The 23,622-nt window shown below is 42.0% G+C and overlaps 1 protein-coding gene across 5 annotated transcripts in view; it reads left to right on the plus strand.

The window, feature by feature from the left end:
- Positions 1–23,622, plus strand: part of LOC126419777 (afadin) — a 1,120,405-nt gene that overhangs the window by 1,065,831 nt on the left and 30,952 nt on the right. For 4 of the 5 annotated variants that reach the window (XM_050086950.1, XM_050086951.1, XM_050086953.1 and 1 more), the window contains 7 exons: positions 8,784–8,849; positions 9,690–9,763; positions 11,614–11,732; positions 15,462–15,629; positions 17,590–17,721; positions 17,871–18,057; positions 21,182–21,493. In XM_050086950.1, the coding sequence (XP_049942907.1) occupies positions 8,784–8,849; positions 9,690–9,763; positions 11,614–11,732; positions 15,462–15,629; positions 17,590–17,721; positions 17,871–18,057; positions 21,182–21,493 (1,058 nt within the window). The remainder of the gene's footprint in view (positions 1–8,783; positions 8,850–9,689; positions 9,764–11,613; positions 11,733–15,461; positions 15,630–17,589; positions 17,722–17,870; positions 18,058–21,181; positions 21,494–23,622) is intronic. The other variant, XM_050086952.1, reaches the window with a different exon arrangement.

Below are 23,622 nucleotides of genomic sequence, written 5' to 3' on the forward strand. Positions count from 1 at the left end.
CGGGGAAACCAATTTTCTTGCGTCGTTTATATTTCCTGCTGACTCCACTCCACTGCCAGAAATAACCATTTTTAGCGAATAAGTTCCACAAACTGGCAGGTCTTGGAGTGGCATTCGTTTCATTGCTGGAAGAATTTTTCGTCTGAGGAAGTGTTTCGCACTGAAGCTTAAACGATAATGAAATCCAATGACAGCTGCTGTATTGTCTTATATATTCTGTAGTATCTAAGATTGGATGCTTGTTTCAGAATTGCTCCCAGTAAAGATTTTATTGGAATTGAAAAAAAAAGTTACTGAAAATCATGAAAACGAGGCAAAGCAGTAAGTGATACTCGTTTCTCAGTTCTATAATTTTATTCCCGACCTATAAAGAATTTATTGGTCTGTATCCAGATACAGAGTCAGAATAAGATACGTTTGTATCCTCCCCTGTGCTTTTGTCTATACCTGTACGTGAGAGAGAATATTTTCTCGACGAAGTCTACATATGCCATTTTTTCAGATTATCAGCGGAGTAACTGTATCGTCTGAAACGTTTCGACAAACTTTATTCGTATATTCTTCGTCAGGCTTGTCACCGACATTTTGATGCAGTGGCTGTATGGTGGAGCAGCGCAGAAGGGCAAGTAAATAAATAAAATTGGAACTGCTGGTTCACCTGTACAGTTGTTAGTGTCGTCCACTCGTGACGGGGTCGGTGGCTTCCCGTTCCCAAGCACGGCCGTTTCCCACAGGAGCAGGACACGGGTATCTCTTACGAGTAGCTCAGGTTGCCGCCCACTGGCCAGCAGGAAGGCGCTTCTTCAGAGAGAGCAACATCGGGCTAGGCGCGACGGCGACAGAGACGTGCAACGACTTTCTTCGCCTGCGCGATACTCCTCATTAATTTCTTCGATCTCGCATTTGCTTGCTCTGGTGCAGCCAGTCTGTCCAGATTACGTAGAATGCGTTCGTTACGGCTTGATACATTTACTTACGCCCATGGTAGAGCATTACTGCCTGCTGCTTTTGTGATGTACATTGACTTCCCTTCAGTTGTAACAGATAATTCTAAGGCTGGTTTGTTTGCGAATGACAGAATCGTAATCGTTAAAGGTTCTGATCAAGAACTAAATAATACAAAAAAATAAAGTTCTAGAGATAACTAAATTTTTGTTTCGCGTTTAACATTCAGCTTTCTTCAAAGGGGTCACAATCAGTGTAGCGGAAGGCGCCAGATTTCTGGAACTGAGAAATATTGTGAAACTTGGCTCAGTCTGTTCGTTCGTTGGATGCAGAGGGCTGTAGACACCGACGCTTATGTTGATGCCGTGTTTTCTTTGACTTGCGGGATGTTTTCAGCACCCGTGCTGTCCCAAAGTGAAGAAAATACGAGCGTACGGAATTTGAGACCAGCTTTGCCGCTGACCGCTTCTTCTCTCTTGTACTCGTTGATGCTTTCTGATGAGTATATACTACCTTCAGTTCACAGTCTCTTGTTACCTTCCCTTTTGCCTCCAGTATTCCTACATCATGTCATTCTTTTTTATTTCCTCCGTGAAATATTCAGCCTCTAACAGCTTCATTCTAAAATTTCCTCAATCTGTTGATTCTTCACTTATGTTGTTTCTTCGTAAATAATTTTTGATGTCTCGAGAATTCGATTTGTTCATGACTTCCGTTACCAAAAGAACTTGAAGATTAGTGTGGTTAACTTGTTGTCATCGGTTGTATACAAATGCTCTCTTTTGTATTCTCTGTGTTATATTTTCTGTGTTCTAATTATTTTAAAATTACGAGGCCATTTTTAATGTACCCAGTATGTGCCCCGCAATTTTGTGGCTAACCTAGCTTAAAGTTCATTATTTCTAGTCCATACTTCTGTTTCCTTTGCTCTCCGCCTAGGCCTTGTCTTCAATTGGTGTAACTACTGGTTCTTTGACTTCATTGTTAAGTCGTGTCTGATTATGCATGTGAAGAAAATTGACATTGATGTGTGATCGGAAGGTATCGTCCGTCGATGATTGCAAGGAAATGCAGAACGTTTTACTGTTTCTACTTGGTGTACTAAATGGCAGCGATTTGCACACGTACCCAACTGCAATTTAGTGCCAGTAATGAGGAGAAATAATGCGATTGCATTCGATTGCAACATTAGTGGCGAAGTTGTGAAGCCTGTCAAATTGCTTCTGTGCCTAGCGGTAATGGTGCTTATGACGTGTGACACAAAGTGAAATCAGTAAAGGGGGATGAAAGTCTGACATTTGTTGGGATGCGGATGTAGTGGCGTCCACCTATCAAGGGAACGAAATATACCAATGTATCGTTGTCGAGTGTGGCTCCATTACCGGCGTGAAGGCATTTAGAGACGTGGTGCTAGTATCGTAACAGTTTGAGCTCCTGGAACTTAAAAGGAGGATCTTCGGAAGAATAAGAGCTCTGCTGCTTCCTGCAATTAGATTTGAGAGATCGGTCAGTGCACAGAGGGGTAGGCTTTCACATCGGCGGGAAGGGGGGGAGGGGGTTGTCGCCGCCTGGAATGTGCCTTTCGTGGGCAAGTGCTCTACCAACTTTATTTCTTACAGTATTTTCGTGAATATCTAGAAATGATCGTCTGCTACTGTACGAAACTGCAGATTACAGAATCGTTCTCTTCTCTCCGAAAACTGAAACTACCTCGAACTCTATTGAGTGCAACTCATCACCAAACGCAGTACGACGAATTCTGCTGCCAAGGACGGCCGCACAGTAATATGACAAACTTCAGACGAGGGTCGCATTACTTCAGCAGTTGAAGATCTGTTCTACCGACCAATTTGAGGAGGATTTTAGGAGGCTCCCATCTTCATCCCTCCTATACTCGCCTTAGGCTACACAACCCAAATAATATGGCCTTCAAAACATATTTTGTTAAAATTTAGCGACGCTAATTAACAATAAAAAGTAGATAGCATTGAAGTAATGAACTGAATCCATTAATGTTCTCTGATGTGAAATTTTATGTAGAAAGTGTTGCAGATGCCATCAAAGTCTAATAAGCCTTTTATAAAGTTTACTTCCTGTTTGTTCACTTCCAGGAGTATTAATTTGCCGTCTTTTTTCCTAACAAGATTCAGTTGTCCTGATTTTTAATTTTCAGTTTCCGCCTTATATTATGGGAATTGTAATAACGTTTCTTCTCAATAGTTCGTTGCTTTATTTAATAACTCGTTGGATACCCTGGATATAATCGTATAAGGACGTAATTTCAGATCGTTCGGTAAAAAAGGTGCAGCAGTATTCACATTTTTAGTGATATAAAATTTCTTACTTAGTGTATGCTGTTAGAATATGCTCACCGTTTAGGTATCGAAGCAGTCTACCTTAAAACACTAAGTTGGTAACTTTCAGTAAGTAATAAAAGTTTCGTGTACTTCTTGTCAAATTTAGTTATTGCGGCAGTACACGTTTTCAGAAACACCGACTCAGTTATATCAAAACTGGCTTTTTCAGAATTTTGCCCTCCCCTTCTCCCCAACCTTGGAAAAATTTCTGCGTACGCCCATGAGGCTTACAGAACATTGTACGCCCGTCGCTCTTGTGGCAATTGTTTCGGACCTGGCAAAGAACGGCGAAGCCAGAGTGCGCCTCGGTGGTTTAGCCCGCGGCCGCAGCGCGGCGCTGTCAGCGTGTGGGGGTGTGTGACCTTGACCTTACGGCCAGTGATCCCGCGTGGCGCGCGGGCGCCAGATGCAGCTGCGGCCGCCGCATCGGCTGCAGCGGCGGTGGAGGCGGAGGCGGTGCTGGAGCATGCCCGGTAGCGCACCACCAGCCAGTGGCGGGCAGCGAGGCGCGCCGACCAGCCGTACCCCGTTACAGAACGGCAGCAGGAGAGCTCACTGCGGACAACAGAACCCCAGCAAGAGCCGCCACAGGCCGCAGATCGTTCTTACCGGGAGGAGACACGTTCTTTGACTGTTCATCTACAGCCAATCTACATGGTGTTTCGTAGAGGGTACCCCTGATACCACTATCATTTTTCCCTGTTTTCCCCTGTTACATTAACAAATTACAAATAGGAAGAAAATCGAATTTCGTGGGACAGAGGAAGTAATATGTTGCCCTATTCTTCAAACGTACACTCTCACAGAATGAGATTTTCACTCTGCAGCGGAGTGTGTGCTGATATGAAACTTCCTGGCAGATTAAAACGGTGTGCCGGACCGACCTTTGCCTTTCACGGGCAAGTGCTCTACCAACTGAGCGACCCAAGCATGACTCACGTCCTGTCCTCACAGGTAGGAGACGAGTTACTGGCAGAAGTAATTCTGTGCGGACGGGGCGTGAGTCGTGCTTGGGTAGCTCAGTTGGTAGAGCACTTGCCCACGAAAGGCAAAGGCCCCGAGTTCGAGTCTCGATCTGGCACACCATTTTACTCTGCCAGGAAGTTTCATATCAGCGCACACTCCACTGTAGAGTGAAAATTTCATTCTAGAAACATCCACCAGGTTGTGGCTAAGCCATGTCTCCGCAATATCCTTTCTTCCAGGAGTGCTAGTTCTGCAAGGTTCGCAGGAGAGCTTCTGTGAAGTTTGGAAGGTAAGAGACGAGGTACTGGCGGAATTAAAGCTGTGAGGGTGGGGTGTGAGTCGTGCTTGGGTAGCTCAGTTGGTAGAGCACTTGGCCGCAAAAGGCAAAGGTCCCGAGTTCGAGTCTCGGTCCGGCACACAGTTTTAATGTGCCAGGAAGTTTCGTACACTCTCACAGTTTCAACAGCAGCCCTCCCCGTTATACAGAACATCCCTCCTTTATGAACTGCCACTTGAGGTTTTTGAGTATCTCCGTAATACTTTTGCACTTACTAAATGGTCTCAGGACGAAATTTGCAACTCTTTGTGGAAACTTCTGTTTGTCATCCATTAACCCTCCTTGAGAAGGGCTCCAGACTGAGAACAGTACTCCAGAATCAGTCAAACAAGTGATTTGTAAAGCCACTTCTTTCATAGATGAATTAAATTTTCTTAGGAGTCTTCCTGTCGTCTGTTTTTCCTGCTTGCGGTCATTCCACCTTATGTTGCTCCAGACAGTTGCTGCTTGGTAGTGGCATTTTCACCAATAGTGTAATTGAATGGTAATGGATCTCTTCAACGATTTATGGGTGCCATATTACATTTAATTGCGAGGTCATTCCAAAAGAAATGCACACTCCTTTTTTTAAAATCCATCTTTTATTCTACATGTCTGAAAGTTTTACAGTGTTTAGATACATCCTTTAGGAACAATATTTTCATTTCTCCACATAATTTCCGTCCCTCTCAACTGCCTTATGCCATCTTGGAACCAGCACCTGTATACCCGAACGGTAAAATTCTGGACCAATCTGTTGGAGCCACTGTTTTGCAGCGTGCACAAGGGAGTCATCATCTTCAAACCTTGTTCCACGAAGAGAGTCTTTGAGTTTCCCAAAGAGATGAAGTCACATGGAGACAGGTCAGGACTGTAAAGCGGGTGTTTCAGTGATGTCCATCCAAGTTTTGTGATCGCTTCCATGGTTTTTTAACTGACATGTGGCTGAGCATTGTCGTGTAACAGCAAAACATCCTGCTTTTGCCGATATGGTCGAACACGACTCAGTCGAGCTTGAAGTTTCTTCAGTGTCGTCACATATGCATCTGAATTTATGGTGGTTCCACTTGGCACGATGTCCACAAGCAAGAGAGCTTTGAAATCAAAAAACACCGTAGCCATAACTTTTCCAGCAAAAGATGTGGTTTTGAATTTTTTTTCCTTGGGTAAATTTGCATGATGCCACTCCATTGATTGCCTCTTCATCTCTGGTGAAAAATGATGGAGCCATGTTTCATCACCTGTCACAATTCTTCCAAGAAATTCACCTCCACCATTCTCACGCTGTTCCAAAAGTTTGCTGCATACCGTTTTTCCTGTTTCTTTGTGATCCACTGTCAACATCCTGGGAATCCACCTGGCACAAACCTTTTTTAACGCTAACACTTTCATTTTTCTGCAAACACTTCCTTCCCCTATCCCAACGTAGCATGACAATTCGTTCACTGTGATGCGTCTGTCAGCAGTCACCAATTCGTTAACTCACTGCACATTGTCTGGAGTGTGTGCAGTACGAGGCCTGCCGCTGCGAGGACAATCCTCAATATTGCCGTGCCCGCTTTCATCACGTAACCTGCTTGCCCACCGACTAACTGTACTGCAATCGACAGCAGCATCTCCATAAACCTTTTTCAACCTGTTGTGGATGTTTCCCACTGTCTCGTTTTCACAGCACAGGAATTCTATGACAGCACATTGCTTCTGATGAACGTCAAGTGTAGCTGCCATCTTGAAGACATGCTATGACGCCGCCACTCACGGGAACAAGTTGAACTAAGTTTGAAAACAAGTGGGAAGGATGTATCTACAAATTGTAAAACTGTCACACATGCGGAATGAAAACTGTACTTTTACAAAAATAGTGTGCATTTCTTTTGGAGTGACCCTCGTACATTCAGATCCTCTATACAGTCCTGACCTCTCCTTGTGCAATTTCTATATTTTTGGCATCCACTAGAAAGACATTCGTTGCTGGCGATTTGCTTCGGTTGAAGAGGAGCACGCTTCTGTATGATAGTGGTTCCATAGGAAATGGTGAACATTTCTTAAATGAAGGGATTGACTGTCTTGTCTCACAGTGGGATAAGTTTATTAACAGTTACGACAGTTGCTTTTCAAACAATAAACAGTTTACTTACTTATTTCCATCTTTCTCATTTTGTTTGACTGCTCTTAATATTGTAAACAGTAATGGCCGTGTAACATTCCCTTGGGATACTCAATAAATACCTTTACGTCTGTTGATTTTATGCTGTTAAGAATAACTTATTGAGTTCTATCACTTAGAAAGTCTTGAATCCAATCACAAATCTGCTCTGATACTTGGTAATCTTGTATTTTGTTCACTAGATGACAGTGCTGTACTTGTTACATAACATTCTTCCGATAGCCAGTAATGTAATTAGCTCTGTGAAACCATGGACATAAGGTCCAAACATTGATCTAGAAATTCTATGTCAGGCTTTTCATAGGCCTGCTGATTTGCACCAGAGAAGAGTGATGGCAGTAACAGCAACAAGTTGCTATGTGGCATACTGTTTCTGAACCAATAAAGGTGGACTCCAGTTCCCAACCATTGCTGTAATTGAAGGATTGGTTTGAGTTTGCAGAAAGTGCATTGCTAGATGCTGTAGCTGCACAAGTAGTATTGTTGTCTCGCGGGGACCATAATGGGAAACGGTAAGAAAAATATTTTCCAGTGCTCACTGGGATGGAAGTTTCTATTTTTAGGATTCCATTAGGATTTGAGATGTCTTTTCCAGATCTGGGTAGAGTTCTTAAGTTACTGGTGCAAGTTGACTGCTTCTGTCAAACTGCTAGGCTTGTCAAGATGGTTTCCCAAACATACAAGGATCTTTTCTGCTCATTAATGTGGAAATTAACAGTAACTAGAAGTCCAAAGTTTCACAGAGCTAATTACATTACTGGCTATCGGAGGAATGTTACGTAACAAGTACAGCACTGTCATCTAGTGAACAAAATACAAGATAACGAAATATTAGAGCAGATTCGTGACTGGATTCAGGACTTCCTAAGTGATAGAACTCAGTAAGTTATTTTTAACAGCACAAAATCAACAGACGTAAAGGTATTTATTGTAGATAATTCCAATTAGCAATTTTGGTCTGAAACAATGAAGATGCTTATAATAATGGAAATAGGAAATCAGTCTGTTACAACACTGGTGGTTGAGTTAAGCATGTTATTCAACAATTTTCATTAGCTGATTTAAACTCAAAACTGTCACAGATTGACACTGCTGAAGAGGTCAAATAGTTATTCAGGGTGATGCCAAACAAGTGTTGACCATTTTCATCAGTTTTTCATTTTCACGTACTATAAAGACACACACATCAAGTTGCAGACAGGCACAATGAAAAAGACACATACAAGCAAGTGATGTTCCTACCTGGACTTTCTGTTGTTTGAGTTTTTCATTTTCTTAAGATAAAATCATCATCCAGACTATTTGGTAGCTTATGTTTCAGGTGCGGGGAATAAGTGTGCAACATTAATTTGATTTGTATCTGTTGGTGCATAAGTATATGAGGTTTCTCAGTTTTTGAAAGTGAGTTGAGGTAGCTTATGGTAAAGCTGTTTGCTGAATAGGTAAGTGTCAGAAACAGCTCCAGATTTGGGGTGTGGTTGTCTTGTGAAATGACAAAATTTCCTGTATGAACTCATCAATAATCTCACTAAATCCATGCCATGCAGGTGCCTAACAATGATTGTCATACCTAGAGACCTTTCACTTGTATTAGGGATTTCCAATCAATTTCATGAGTACAAAAGCTGCCATCAGATCAGTTGCCTTTGTATTTTCTTTGAATTAGAGTGTTTAATTAATAGAGATTTCATCATTTTGTGTTGCCTCTAACTATTGCTCTTTTAGATCTCTCTCTCTCTCTCTCTCTCTCTCTCTCTCTCTCTCACTCACACACACACACACACACACACACACACACACACACACACACACACACACACACAAACAATTATAACATGCTGAATCTGTTGTGGTCTCACTGATTCTGCCTGAGTACTCTTTTATAAGTTTCACTGATGTGCATTGTAAATGGCACCAACAATTATTATTAAGCTCATAAAATTAAAATGTATTGTTATTGTTCCATCCTAATTTTCCTTTGTTTGAAAATGTATGTAGGTTTTTCATGTTTGTTTCAATCTCTGTGTTCCAGGGAGCTGGACAGGATCGTCTAGGCATCTACATCAAATCTGTTGTGAAAGGAGGAGCAGCTGATGCTGTAAGTTTATTCAGTATCAGATATGCTTCTTTATTACTTGACACTGTAATACAGCATATTCAAGAGAGAATCTTTTAAAATAATTCCTGTAGATTAGTGTTTTAGATGATCACAAAGACAGCATTTACAGCTCCTCAGTTTTCCAAGTTTTTATCTTATTTTTGGAACTCTGTTCCATTAAATTTTAATGATACAGCTGAATGTCAAAGTAGCAGTTAAAGGCTTTTACTTATTTTTCATTTCATAAGTTTCCATTTTTCTTTTGAATCATTAAAAGAGACCACCCGCTGAACAGTAGAAGTGTTGGGTTTTCAACCAGCGCACAGTAAAAAAACGGAAAGCTTACTAGCTTTTTGATGAATCCTTTAATGAGCACACACGCACATGTACGCACCCCTCCCCTAAAAAAAAAAAAAGAAAAGAAAAGAAAAGAAAAGAAACACACACACGGATGTGAATCTCTTTTATGTGAATCTCTTTTGCAGCTACATTGGACATTGTGCTGTGCTGTCTGAATACATATTTGTGTGGCCAGCCAGCCCATTGTAGTTGCACAAGCGTGTGTGGGGGCGGGGGAGGGGGGGGGGCAGTCACCTTTATTCCTAAATTACTTATATTCTGCCAGAACTTTCCACACCATGATTACATGAATTGGTAGGCTTAATTTACAGTTTGCATTCTCACTATACTACTATTTATGTTGTATGGGCTTTTGTAGATTGAATTCTCACTACACTCAGTAACGTATGTGTTACTGTAATATATTCTGTTTTGTGCTCTGCATCACATGACACTGTTACATGTTTAAGTAGCAGAAATTATGATTTCTTTTGTTTTCAGGATGGTCAGTTGCAGGCTGGAGACCAATTGCTGAAAGTTGATGGACAGAGCCTGGTTGGAATCACACAAGAGAAGTGAGTATTTGTACACTTTCTAGTCAAATGTATACCTATGTAAACATGAGTATCATAGCTTAGGAACATTCAGTGATTATTGATATTTGCAAAATATCAGTGTGATAAGCTTAAGCATAAATTTTCAATACCGATAATGAAACATTGTAACATTGATGTTAAAGACAAAATTTCGACATTCAATGTTGGCAGACAAAATTCCAACCTTCAGTGTTGGCAAACACCAGGCTTCTTGTTACCACTGTCAATAATTTTTTGATCATTTAAATATATCGTTTTCTGAATATGTATTGTTACAACACTAGTGCAACACATTTGTAGTTCGTCGGATGTGGCCATGGGGTGGAGACAAATTCTTTTTTGAATGAGTGAGGCAGGAACATTGGGTATTATTTTAACTAAGTGTGGATTAATATCTTTCGTTGTTCATTCAGTCTGTGCTTTCTTGATGTCAAGTAGGTTTTGATGACAGATTGATTCATTATGTGAAAGAAGAGAAACGAGACATGGTGTCTGGAGGGAACACTGCATGAAAAAAACCTAATTTCCAAACTGTGGAAGTGAACATACCATTACAGGTCGGTCATCGTCTAAAAGACGGCCTTCTAGATCTTAAACAAGATCCACTACATCACTAGTACTACTATCCAAAGGTATAAAAACTACATAAAATTACACTTCACTATTTGAAGTTACACTTCACATAGTCAGCTTCTGAAAAACTGTTCCTAAAAGCATAGTATACTCTCTTTCAACAGTGCAATGGACTGGAGGGAAAGATTCTCTTCAAAAAATATTATTTTTGTAGTCAGTAAACAAAAAGTTGTGGGACATATAATGTTATATGTTATTGTAGTTATAGATTAATAAATATGGTATTAGATTTTTTACGTCATTCTATAAATCCACGATGTAACATCAGTGTCAAAAATAATATGTTATGGGCTCCAATTATTACTGGCCATCGACATTCAGACCTCGATGATGAAATCGAAATTAGTATCGATGTTTTTCCCACTTTTGCATATCAGAGTTAGGCGCACACTTTCCAATTCCATCTAGAATGTTGGAAACGTGACTCTCTCTTTCCATAAATTCTCTCATCTTTCATGCTGTAATCTCATCTTCGTCACACTAATAATAAGTTGTTAGTAGAAGAATTGTTGCACAGTATACTTTAAAGTTTTTTTGAAAAAATAAACATAACTTTTCTTGCAGAGACACCAGTGAAAATCATGCGATCATTTCTGTTACGCATGTATAATGAGTATACTGGATACAGTTCAAGCAGCAGATCTGTGAATTTCCTCAGTGTCTGCTACTGGGCACACCTGATAAAGATGCCAAACACTGATATAGTACAGCAGGATAGGTTTTAGTAGGATCTTACCTGGGTCTTGCTTAACACAGGAACTGCACTTTTACAGAGTCCTCCCAACAAATGTCCATCTTTCATTTGTCTTCCCCAATAAGGATGTGATGGTCTCCAAATAGTTACCACTGATCATGTAATCAGACACTATTAGTTTTCTTGTTTTATGTATGGACATTGCCATGCACTTCGTCTGCATTTCCTTACAGTCATTCAGGTAACAGTGTTATCAAAGAACAATGTAAGTGCTACTGACGATGCCTGATAAATGTTTTATATTACGGTGTTCTGGTTACCTTTGTCGATTGCAGTTACCGTATATGATAAAATTACATTGTTATAGCAAGTGCTTTATTGTTACTGTCACCAGACTATGTATACCTACATTTTGCCTGTATTTTCCAAATCTCGCAGGTAGCAAATTGTTGTTTGCTAAAACATGTGTAGATATTGAGTTTTGGCTTACACTGTTATCCAGGGCCGCTGAATATTTGGTGCGTACTGGCCCCACCGTTACACTGGAGGTGGCAAAACAGGGAGCCATTTACCATGGCCTGGCTACATTGCTCCAACAGCCATCACCAGTCATGGGCAGAGGTAAGATGCTCATGATGTCTGCTATACTACTGACAGAACAACTAGCTGCTTATAGACTATAGGCTGTGGGATACATGTGATAAAAGCTGTTGTCAAGAATTAACAAATATGCTCATTAATTAGAATTTTTCTGGTTAAGGCACAAATAATTGCAAACAATAAGATAGCGGTTGTAGATTTCCTACAAAGCATTATGATGATCCCTTTTACAAGTTTTAGTGGAATAACAAAATCAATCAGCCAGTGTTGGAAAAAATATTATTTTCTCAAACAATTACTGTTGTGGAACCCAAGTGTGCATGATGTGCGGAAATATCCATATTGAACGTTAATCACCAGAAGATGAACAGAAAATGCTTGATGTACTCTGACAATGCTTGCTCACAGTATGCAGGTTCGCTCAAGTCCACACTGAAACATGTTAGTATTCCTTTGTACTTGAAAAATGAAGTTTCCCTGGTATGGAAACAAAGATATTGTCAGTAATGTCATTGTTTGTGTGGATGCAATTCTCCATACACAACATGATTGTCTGTCACTGTTTGAAAATACATTACTCATTCAATAGTTTAATTTCTAATCGAACAGTGTTGAAATATTGGCTTTTATATTGAAAGACACATTCCAACAACCATTACTATAGTAACCCATAGCCAAGTGGTGTGCCTAGGGGGTGACTGATGTGCTCGCATTGGAATAGCTACAGTTAATTGACCACGAACTAACTCGGTACAGCTTAGAGGAAAAGGTCCACATGAGTCAACTGAAAAGCCCTTCTGTCCTTCTCTATGGAAAGGCCCACGATCAGATTAGATTAGAGATTAGATTAATACTAATTCCATGGATCATGAATACGATTGACAATGGCAATAAGTTGAAGAAGTGGGGCTTCCAGAAGGGCTGTCTGACAGCAGCAGCTGTTATCCTGGCAAAGACCACAGTTCCAATGTAGTAGGGCCTTTCGGAACAGATGTCTTATGGCTAGCAGCAGTGATAGAAGGCGCAAGATGGCACAAATGACGGGTAGCAGCAGGCGTTGCGGCTTGAAGCATAAACTTGAGGGTGGCTAGCAGTCAGTCCAGAGCTCGGAGTTTAACTGCTTATTGAGGGGCCGAACTGTGACGTAAGTACCCATCAGCAGAGGAATACAGGTGCTGTGCCATGTGGACACATGATTGCATGGACGCAAATATGTGCCTGTAACTGGAGCATTGCCTACCACTAACTGCACACCACACTGTGGAAGGCTTGATGGTAAACAGCTCTGTTGACAAGGTCAGCCGAGCATGTACTGCACTTACCTTCACTGATAAAGCTCAGTCTCTTCAGAAATGAAAATATTTATGTAATTTTTTTTATCATTGATGTAATATAAGTCACAAAATATGAGGGTTGGAACTTAAATAGTGGCAACTATTTATTCACAACCAATACAAAAGAGTTACATGTTTACATCTGTTACTGTCCTTCAAAGTAGTCACCAGTGTTGTGTAGAACCTGTTGCCAGTGATGTGGACTGTTGATGGTGCGGATGGAGCCTGTCGAATCTCTGGAACAGTTGTGAAGCGATGCCATGAAGTGGTTCCTTCAGCTTCAGAATGAAATCAAAGTCATGAGGACTTAAGTCACGTGCGGCCAACTTTGTAAAAGAAGTGACGATGCTTTCTGCTTAACCCACCCATCATTCTGCACGACAATCCGCGGGCACATACAGCGCAAGTTGTGGCTGCTCTGATCAGTTGATGGGACTGGGAAGTGCTGTACCATCCACCATACTCCCCGGACTTAAGTCCTTGTGACTTTTATTTGATTCTGAAGATGAAGGAACCACTTCATGGCATTTTCTTCAGAACTGTTCCAGAGATTCGACTGGCAGTAGGCCGCTCCATTTGCACCATCAACAGAACAAGCTCTGCTAACGGTATACTATGCCTTCCACATCACTGGCAACAGGTCCTACACAATGCTGGTGACTGCTTCGAAGGACAGTAATAGGTGCAAACATGTAAGTCTTTTGTATCAGTTGTGAATAAATAGTTGCCGTTATTTAAGTTCCAACTCTCATATGTTAGACATCATGGAACATTTCTTACACATTTTATGCCTGTGCATAATTGCATACTATTCAGAAGAATTAGTAGAGGTTATTTTGGAACTTACTCTATACTGCATAGAACAGTACTTTACAACTATTGTAAATAGTGTTGAAACCAATCAGTCGTACTATCATCAAGGATGGTTCTTATTGAAGTTTGAGAGCATCAGTAATCCAAGTGTTCTTCCATTTCTTACAGCGTGACACCTATGTGGCACACTCTGTATAAGTGTACAAAGGTCCTTCTGAGGAATGTTTTCCCACTAATTCATGAAAGTCTGTGAGTATTTGTGGTGCACCAGATGAGTGTGAACACCTGTCTCAATAATTTTCCACACATGCTTGACAGAACTGAGGATAGATCTCGCTAAAAGTGACTCCATTATATGAATTTCCAGCATTCACATTGCATCCTTGATGATGAATGTACTTACGCCCTATTACTATTGCCCGTGGTAGGGGATTCTTGACCAACAACATACGCGGCAACCCCCAAATGGTCTAAGAGTATCTGGTCAGCGTACTCCTGGATGGTTAGGCAACTTTGGTTGGTGGCAAGGTCCAAATATCTGTCAGTACTGATGACATGCAGCACCATCACAGAATCTTGAGCAGATCTGTCAGCTTGTTAGAGCACAATTTGGTGTGTACTGCTCAAGAAATTCTTAGCTGTTTGTGACTGATGCAGTTCTCCAGTGTCAAAATTGGCTATTCCCTTGGGTTTACATGAATAGCAGGTAAGGTTCACAATGTGTGTGTGTGTGTGTGTGTGTGTGTGTGTGTGTGTGTGTTGTTTTTTTTTTTAGATAACATCAAATATCAGTCACCTTGTGGGTCTGTAATGCATTGACAACTTTGCCCTACATGTCTTGTGATTGTTTCTGTCTCATTGTAGTTACTCTGAGGCAACTGAATGACAGTCAGGGAGACAATGATATCTGCTTTCTGCTGTTGTAGTGACTTGCAAGCAGTTAATCAATAGCAGTGTATGTGGCATACTGAAAACACTATTTATGAATTATTACTGCAGTCTGTGGATCTAACTGCATCACACTGATACCAAACTTATTTTGAGGATTCTTCAACAATGTAATGCAGGACTAAGCCAATAGATAAAATAGCATGTGGTTGTTCTGTACAGTGAGTAGCCATGGGCTTGGCAGCTGTTCAGCAGTGTCACTGGTGTAAAAAGTGTCAAGTAGAGTTAACACTGCAGATGTTCCACTAATTAATGTGAGCAGTGTACTAGTGATTAACAATCATAACTAGCTGTATTTGTTCATTCATAATAATATGGATGGCAATGGAAGGGTTTGTGTGTGTGTGTGTGTGTGTGTGTACATAAACTAACAGAGTTTGCCATGCATGCAAAAGAACAGCTGGTGTTTCTGTCTAACAAATGTACTGAAAGAATTTAATGTGTGTGTGTGTGTGTGTGTGTGTGTGTGTGTGTGTGTGTGTGTGTGTGTGTGTTTGTGTGCACATGCGTGCGTGAGAGAGAGAGAGAGAGAGAGAGAGAGAGAAATACCCTGGTGACTCTGTATTTGTGATTTTAAATAAAGCTTTGTCCTTGCTTTGTCACTCTACTAACCAACTAACAACCTGCTTTGCGCTGCTTGCTCTGTCCCTCACAGCGACAGCTGGGCCCTCTTCTGCCCCTCGGCCCCGACCAAAATCTGAACTGGTGACGTCAGCCCATCCCCTGCACAAGCCACCAGCAGATCCCCCGTCAGCATCGTCTGTGATGCACTTGCCGTCATCGGTGTCGTACCAGGAACGTCTCGTCGAATGGAGCAACACAGGTGGGGTGCCGGGGTGTCGGAGGCCGTACAATGAGTGTTACGTCGGAGCCACATGTCCTGCTACAGGTGTTCTATGTGGAAGGATGTTAGGCAGTGATTCCGTACGCAGCATTGTTGACCGTCGAATGGGGAATTTTCCCGTGGTACCTACAGTTGTTGTCGAAGCTGAAGATGGTTCGGTGTCATCCGTAATTTCAGATGACGCATGTTCTGATGTGTGCTGTTCACAGTCATCATTCTGCACACCTTCTGACATGTTAGGTGCCGTGGGTGGTTTCACATGTCAGTCATGTGAAAAGAACAACATTGCTGCCCCACATAATCATAGGAGGACAGAACTTGATGAAGAGGAGAAGTTGAAAATTATTGAAGATGTCGATAAAATTTTGTTGGATATTGAAAATAAAGCCCCACCTATAGTATGTTCCCCTCCAGAGCTATTTACTAGTGATGGTAATCTGGAAAGTGTGGACCATAAAATTAATTTTAGTACAATGGAAGATGTGTCAGTAAATGCAGACAGTGATGATAGCAAGTGCTGGAAGTCACCAGATGAAGTACGTCTGGGTGAGGGTAGAGTTGCTGCTCTCGCAAAACATTTTTCCCAGATGGGTGAACGTGGACTCATTCGTCCAGTAAAGCGTATTTGTAAATCTGTTCCCAATTTATCAGGAAGACCCCATTGGGGTACAGTATACCGAACACCGGGTAACACACTTGTGTATCGACTCGGATCTAGTCTGGAGACAATTTCGTCACCACTCGGTCAACAAGACAAAGTAGTGAAGCCTATGCCATTCAGAAATATTAGACCATTGTCTCCGCTCAGGTGGAGTAAAAGTGAGAGTTACTTACTAGCAGCAAAACGTGTAAGAAGAAAGGCATACACCACAAGGAAACTTCAGAGTGAAGAAAATGTAAGTGCAACAAAAACTCGTAGGAAGTGCTCTGGCCAGAGGAGAGGCTGTTGCAGATTGAATAATAGAAGCAAAAGTGAAAGTGATGTACATAAAACCAATAGCCAGGAGTTGTGGGAACACACTGACAGTGTAGAGAATTTATTACAATTCCCAAACTTAGCAACAAAAACTACACAGACATCTCCAAGGTATCACGAAAGCTGCCACACAGTGTGCATTCGTAGGAAAAGTGATGGCGAAATCTGTCACCATAAAAAGGATATCGAAAGCCATTCTGCAAGTGCTGATGATTTACTGAAAACTGTTCATTTTGCCACAAAGGTCACTCAGACCTCTCCTTGTGTGAGAAGAGGGTGCCCGGACCAGAAACAACGCAGCTGGGAGCGACCTTGCAGTGAGGACAACTTGCTGGCTATGGGGAAGCTGAGATCAGGTCGCTGCGACAGTAAGGCAACAATACGTTCACTGTAGCATGTTGCCATTAGTGATCATGTGGCTCTCTTTAGTTGAGTGGAGCACAACATTTAGTTTCAAGATTTTTTAAATTCTGTTTTACTTATTTTTTTGTACATAATGACATTTTGCATGGCTTCATTGTGAGTGGATAGGAGATAGTGGATGAAGAAGGAATTTTTGTTTTGCATGATTTTTACATCAGTGTAGTTTAATGAATGTTATTTACCTGCTGAACACACGTTTTGCTTCCAGTTTCATTTGATGTATTAGTTAATATAATCTGCCATTTGCAGACATTGTGGTTTCATCTTTTCTTTAGTGTATTAGTGCATACAAATAAAGAAACAATTTTATTGACATTTGCTTTTTGGCGTAGTGCATGTTGACAATACTTGACAATGCATTGCAGACAAAAATCTGAACTGTGGTGAAATTTTTATTATCATTACAGTTTCTCCGAGAAGCAGTTAAACTTTTGCTTTTTACATTCTAGCTTTATTTTTGTTTGGTAAAAATTATATCTTTAAATCATGAAATGGAGCCTTATTACTTTAACTCACAGTATGCCACTTTCTTTAACATAGGACCACGACGAATGAGTGAACGTGATCTGCCATCGAGAATAATGAATGACCAAAGTCACACGATTGACCCCAGAAGAAATGTAATGCCTCATGCTCCAATTCAGAGTTCAAAATCAGTACCTTCTCTTAACAGTAAGTAACAAGGGGTTATTAATACATAAATTTTGTGTTATGTAGAAAGCAATAACACTACTTCTAATGTATGTAAGCTATGAATGATATTCTAATTGTTGTGTTATGATGATAACTTCTTGAGTTAAAGTGGACTTCCAACTCCACAGGTGGTAACGGAGACATAAGTGCAGGGAGAACGCAGGCAGTAGGGCAGCATGAGGTATTCAACCCTGGTTATAGTCGCACCTCTTCAACCAACAGTATACCACAAAAGTCGTATGATGGACCTCCGCACCAGCACATACCACCGCAGCACCAGCCAACTGTGAATGGACCTACTGCCCTAAGGTCAAAGTAAGTCATATAGAGAATTATTTTTGTCAGAATTACGAGGCACACACAAACACTTGAAGACAGAGAAGCAGCCCATCGCACAGCCAGATGTAACAGTTCAGTTTCAGTTTGAAGAAAGTCGCAATGTTTAATGGATGTTGATGAACTAAAAACTATTTGTTGTGAAACTGCTAAATTGTTTCACTGTTTGTCACAATTCTCCCTTGACAATGCAAGAATGTTACCTACATGACAACAAAATCATATGTACTAATAAATTATGGGACAGAACTGTGGTCATTTCTTACCTTCAGGAGGCAAAGTGTGTAGTATTGCTTATAGACACATAACAGTAAAACTGATACACTACCTAACTTTGTGAACTAACAGTGCATTCCTCAGGGAGGAGAGAGGGATCGAGTGGGTGAAGTGAAAAAGGAAGAGCAAGTCATTCAGATCCCAGAATGAGAAGGACCCCTCACTTTTCAACAACTTTTTTTCTCCATTTGGGCTCATCAGTCTGAATTATCTCATCATTTTTTGTAACCTTGTACATCAATACGTACTCACTCTTGTTCTCTCTGGCTCTCTTACCCAACCCATCCGTATCTCCTTTCTGAGGAAGATACTGTTAGTTCTGAAAGCCAGGTAGTATGTCGCTTTTACTTTTATTGTATGTCTATTGACAGTATTACACATTTCACTTCCTGAATGCATTTATGGTTGTTTTTGTGGAATAGGGATGTACAATAAATTCTTTCTAATATGTCAGAACCCTCAAATGGCCTAAAACACATCTTCAGTGAGTTTGCCCAAAAACAGCTATGGCAGATGTTCTTTTGCATGACAGTGCAAGACCAAGCACCAGTTATCACACGATTGAAGAGGTCAGAAAAGGATGAAAAATGTGGAAACGGATGGAGATTACATTGAAAAGTCATAAATTAGCCATCAATGTTGTGATTTTCAACCTATGTAGTTGCATTTGAAATTTTCGGTAAAAAAAAAGAATAGGAGGCATTACTTTCTCATTGACCTTCATAAATGTTCACATCAACAACACCATTAATTATTTGATTTTACTTAAACAAATCTGAGGTACTCACAGCTATCAGGGTTCATTCCGCTGATAAGATGTTGGAGTGTTACAATGTCTGGCTGAATGAAATACACAGTTATACTTTGTTTCTTTATTAACAGAACTCTATATTTGTTACAATGACAATGTCTAGTGTTCTGTATAGTGATGCATAGAGTACGAGAATTAATCCCTTCTCGTTCAATTTTGTGGTTGGTACATTGAAAGAAAGATTGTAGGTACCCCACTGTGTATATCTGAATTTCTCTTATTTTACTATTACAGAGACATATTTGTGGAATCAATATGTTTCTTGTATCATATTGATGCATGGGATCTCGGAATTTGCTATTAGACCTCTTCATGATTTACAAAACTTAACTTGTACTGCCCCCTCTGTCTCCCACTTTCACCCCCTCCCTCCACTACGACCCTGTCACTAGAGTTTGTTGCGCATTTCTAACACACACTTCAATTGACTAAATAGATCCATGAGAAATCGTGCATCTTTTCCTGAAATTTTATCTATCCTATCTTTCATCCCAGTGTGGCCAGGGTCTCAGACCAATGAATAATCCTCAAGAATTGGTTGAAAGAACATTGTTCAAGCAACTTCCTTTATGGGTGAAATAGGAACTTTCTTTATGGGTGAAATATTCTTTCTTACAATCCTTCTGATAAATCTCAGTCTACTATCTGCTTTCCATGTGATAAATAATGGAAAATCCAGGATGAAATAATGACAGTGTTATGTATTGGTGATTTGGAGATCCTGAATTGCAGATAGGCACAACAAAAGGACTGTCGTACAAAGCTTTCATCCAAACAGGTCTTCGTCAGAATTAGACAAAACACACGCACAAGCACACAAACCAAGGCCAGACTGGGAACAGCAGTGCGTAATGGGAGAACCAATGTCGTTAGTGACGGTGAAGAGGCTGGGACAGGGAGGGGGAGAGATAGCAGGGTAGCTTTGGGGGACAGTAAAGTGCTGCTTGTGGGAGCATACAGGGAAGAGGTGAGGAGAGAGTGGGGTAGTTGGTGCAGTTTGGGGGCTGATGGAGGGTGGAGGTGGGGGAGAGTGCAGCGGAAAAGGAGATAAGTAAACAGATTGTGGGTACACTGGTGGAATAGAGGGCTGTATAGTGCTGGAATGGGAAAAGGGAGGGTGATAGGTGGGTAAAGGGCGATGACTAATGAAGATTGAGGCCAGGATGGTTACAGGAACATAGAATATATTGTAGGGAGGATTCCCACCTGTGCAGTTCAGGGAAGCTGGTGTTGATAGGAAGGATCCAGATAGTGAAGGTCGTGAAACAGTCAGTGAAATGAAGAATGTCGTGTTGGGCAGCATGCTCAGCAACTAGATGGTGCAGATGTTTACTGGCAACAGTTTGTCAGTGGCCATTCATGTGGACAGACAGTTGTTGATTGCCGTGCTGACCTAGAATGCAGCACAGTGGTTGCAGCTTGTAGATCAGGTGACTGGTTTCACAGGTAATTATCCTCCCTACCTTGCACAAAAGCAGATCCCCCATGTGTTCTTTCTCCAATCGCCCACCACCTGCCCACGTTCCACCATCTGGCCGCAGAGGAGCTCCCCTCATGACTGAGTACCATCCAGAACTGGATCAACTAAATCACATTCACAGAGGTTCAGCTACCTCTCGTCATGCCTGAGGAATGTCATACCCACTAACCTTCCCACAGTGATATTCCCAGCTGTCCCACCAAAGGCAGTCATATGCGACAGTTGTGATTGTGCACACTTGTGTGTGTGTGAGAGAAAGAGAGAGAGAGAGAGAGAGAGAGAGAGATCTATGTTTGATGAAGGCCGTGATGGCCATAGGCTTATTGTGACATTTTTGTTGTCCCTGTCTGGGATTCAGCATCTCCTTGATATGGTGAGTGGCAACTTTCTTTTTTCTGTTATTGTTACATACCATCCTGGATTTTCCATTGTTAAATACAGTAATAAATAAATATGGTATTACCAGTGTTGTGTTGCAAGCTGAAGTTAGTCATAATACGTAAGTGAAATATTGACATAGTATGAATGCTTTTCAGATCTAGTCAGAATTTGAGTGACACTCGCACCCTGCCACCGTCTGTACCCGTTTCCCGGCAGGCATCAAATCCTGCACTTCATGCGCATCAGGTGGCACAACCACAGCAGCAGAATGCTCCCCAGCATGGTGTTGGTGGAGAAAGTGAACGATTCTACCAAAACCTCAGCATCTATCGCAACCAAGAGGTGCACAATGGAGGCTACCCTCCCTCGAGTCCCATTCGTGGAAGTGGTCCTCCAGGACAAGGTGGGAAGATGCCAAGTCCACAAGGTCACTACCATGATGCATCACATCCAGCTTATACTGACAGGTAACCTGACAGCTAAAATTTACAGCATTATTTTTTGTCCCTCATTGCTACTTGTGTTCCAGTGCTTGCAACTCTGTCTTACAAAAAGATGGATATACCACAAAGAAAAGGAAATATAGATAAAGTAGCACCAGAAGAAGAGCCTCCTGCTAAATTACTCTGTTTATCGTTGTAAAATAACCATCTAATGTGTAAATGTGATGTACAAATAACCATTGCTATGTGATCTAGTTAGCGTGTTGTGCTAAGGAATTTTCAGTATTCCGTCCATAGATACACTCCTGGAAATTGAAATAAGAACACCGTGAATTCATTGTCCCAGGAAGGGGAAACTTTATTGACACATTCCTGGGGTCAGATACATCACATGATCACACTGACAGAACCACAGGCACATAGACACAGGCAACAGAGCATGCACAATGTCGGCACTAGTACAGTGTATACCCACCTTTCGCAGCAATGCAGGCTGCTATTCTCCCATGGAGACGATCGTAGAGATGCTGGATGTAGTCCTGTTTAACGGCTTGCCATGCCATTTCCACCTGGCGCCTCAGTTGGACCAGCGTTCGTGCTGGACGTGCAGACCGCGTGAGACGACGCTTCATCCAGTCCCAAACATGCTCAATGGGGGACAGATCCGGAGATCTTGCTGGCCAGGGTAGTTGACTTACACCTTCTAGAGCACGTTGGGTGGCACGGGATACATGCGGACGTGCATTGTCCTGTTGGAACAGCAAGTTCCCTTGCCGGTCTAGGAATGGTAGAACGATGGGTTCGATGACGGTTTGGATGTACCGTGCACTATTCAGTGTCCCCTCGACGATCACCAGTGGTGTACGGTCAGTGTAGGAGATCGCTCCCCACACCATGATGCTGGATGTTGGCCCTGTGTGCCTCGGTCGTATGCAGTCCTGATTGTGGCGCTCACCTGCACGGCGCCAAACAAGCATACAACCATCATTGGCACCAAGGCAGAAGCAACTCTCATCGCTGAAGACGACACGTCTCCATTCGTCCCTCCATTCATGCCTGTCGCGACACCACTGGAGGCGGGCTGCACGATGTTGGGGCGTGAGTGGAAGACGGCCTAACGGTGTGCGGGACCGTAGCCCAGCTTAATGGAGACGGTTGCGAATGGTCCTCGCCGATACCCCAGGAGCAACAGTGTCCCTAATTTGCTGGGAAGTGGCGGTGCGGTCCCCTACGGCACTGCGTAGGATCCTAAGGTCTTGGCGTGCATCCATGCGTCGCTGCGGTCCGGTCCCAGGTCGACGGGCACGTGCACCTTCCGCCGACCACTGGCGACAACATCGATGTACTGTGGAGACCTCACGCCCCACGTGTTGAGCAATTCGGCGGTACGTCCACCCGGCCTCCCGCATACCCACTATACGCCCTCGCTCGAAGTCCGTCAACTGCACATACAGTTCACGTCCACGCTGTCGCGGCATGCTACCAGTGTTAAAGACTGCGATGGAGCTCCGTATGCCACGGCAAACTGGCTGACACTGACGGCGGCGGTGCACAAATGCTGCGCAGCTAGCGCCATTCGACGGCCAACACCGCGGTTCCTGGTGTGTCCGCTGTGCCGTGCGTGTGATCATTGCTTGTACAGCCCTCTCGCAGTGTCCGGAGCAAGTATGGTGGGTCTGACACACCGATGTCAATGTGTTCTTTTTTCCATTTCCAGGAGTGTAGTATCAGAGTTAATACCTTGGATATTTTTTATTTTTCAGGAAAATATCTAGATGCTTGTAAAAATGTGAGAAGGAATGAAACTTCTTTATAATGAGATATACTTATTACAACCATCTCACTAGCTCCATGTGCGTTTGCAGATTTCCTGTAACTTTCTCATTCCGCAGGAATGGTGCTAGGTTTGTTCAACTCTTCATATCCTGGCCTTTTCACTCATTTACTTTTAGTTGCTTCAGAGACATCTCGCTCTTGTTTTTGGGCTTCATGGCTCAGTTTGTTTATTTTGACCATTTTTAATTTATTGTTGTGGTAACATGCAAATTGCAAACTTTTCTTGTATTTATGATTTAGAAACTTTACTGAGCTCAATAGTTCTGAATGTTTATGTAACCATCACATGTATTTCTTATTCCTTAACAGAGTTATGA

This window comes from Schistocerca serialis, chromosome 9, assembly GCF_023864345.2.
Source record: "Schistocerca serialis cubense isolate TAMUIC-IGC-003099 chromosome 9, iqSchSeri2.2, whole genome shotgun sequence".
Taxonomy (NCBI): Eukaryota; Metazoa; Arthropoda; class Insecta; order Orthoptera; family Acrididae; genus Schistocerca; species Schistocerca serialis.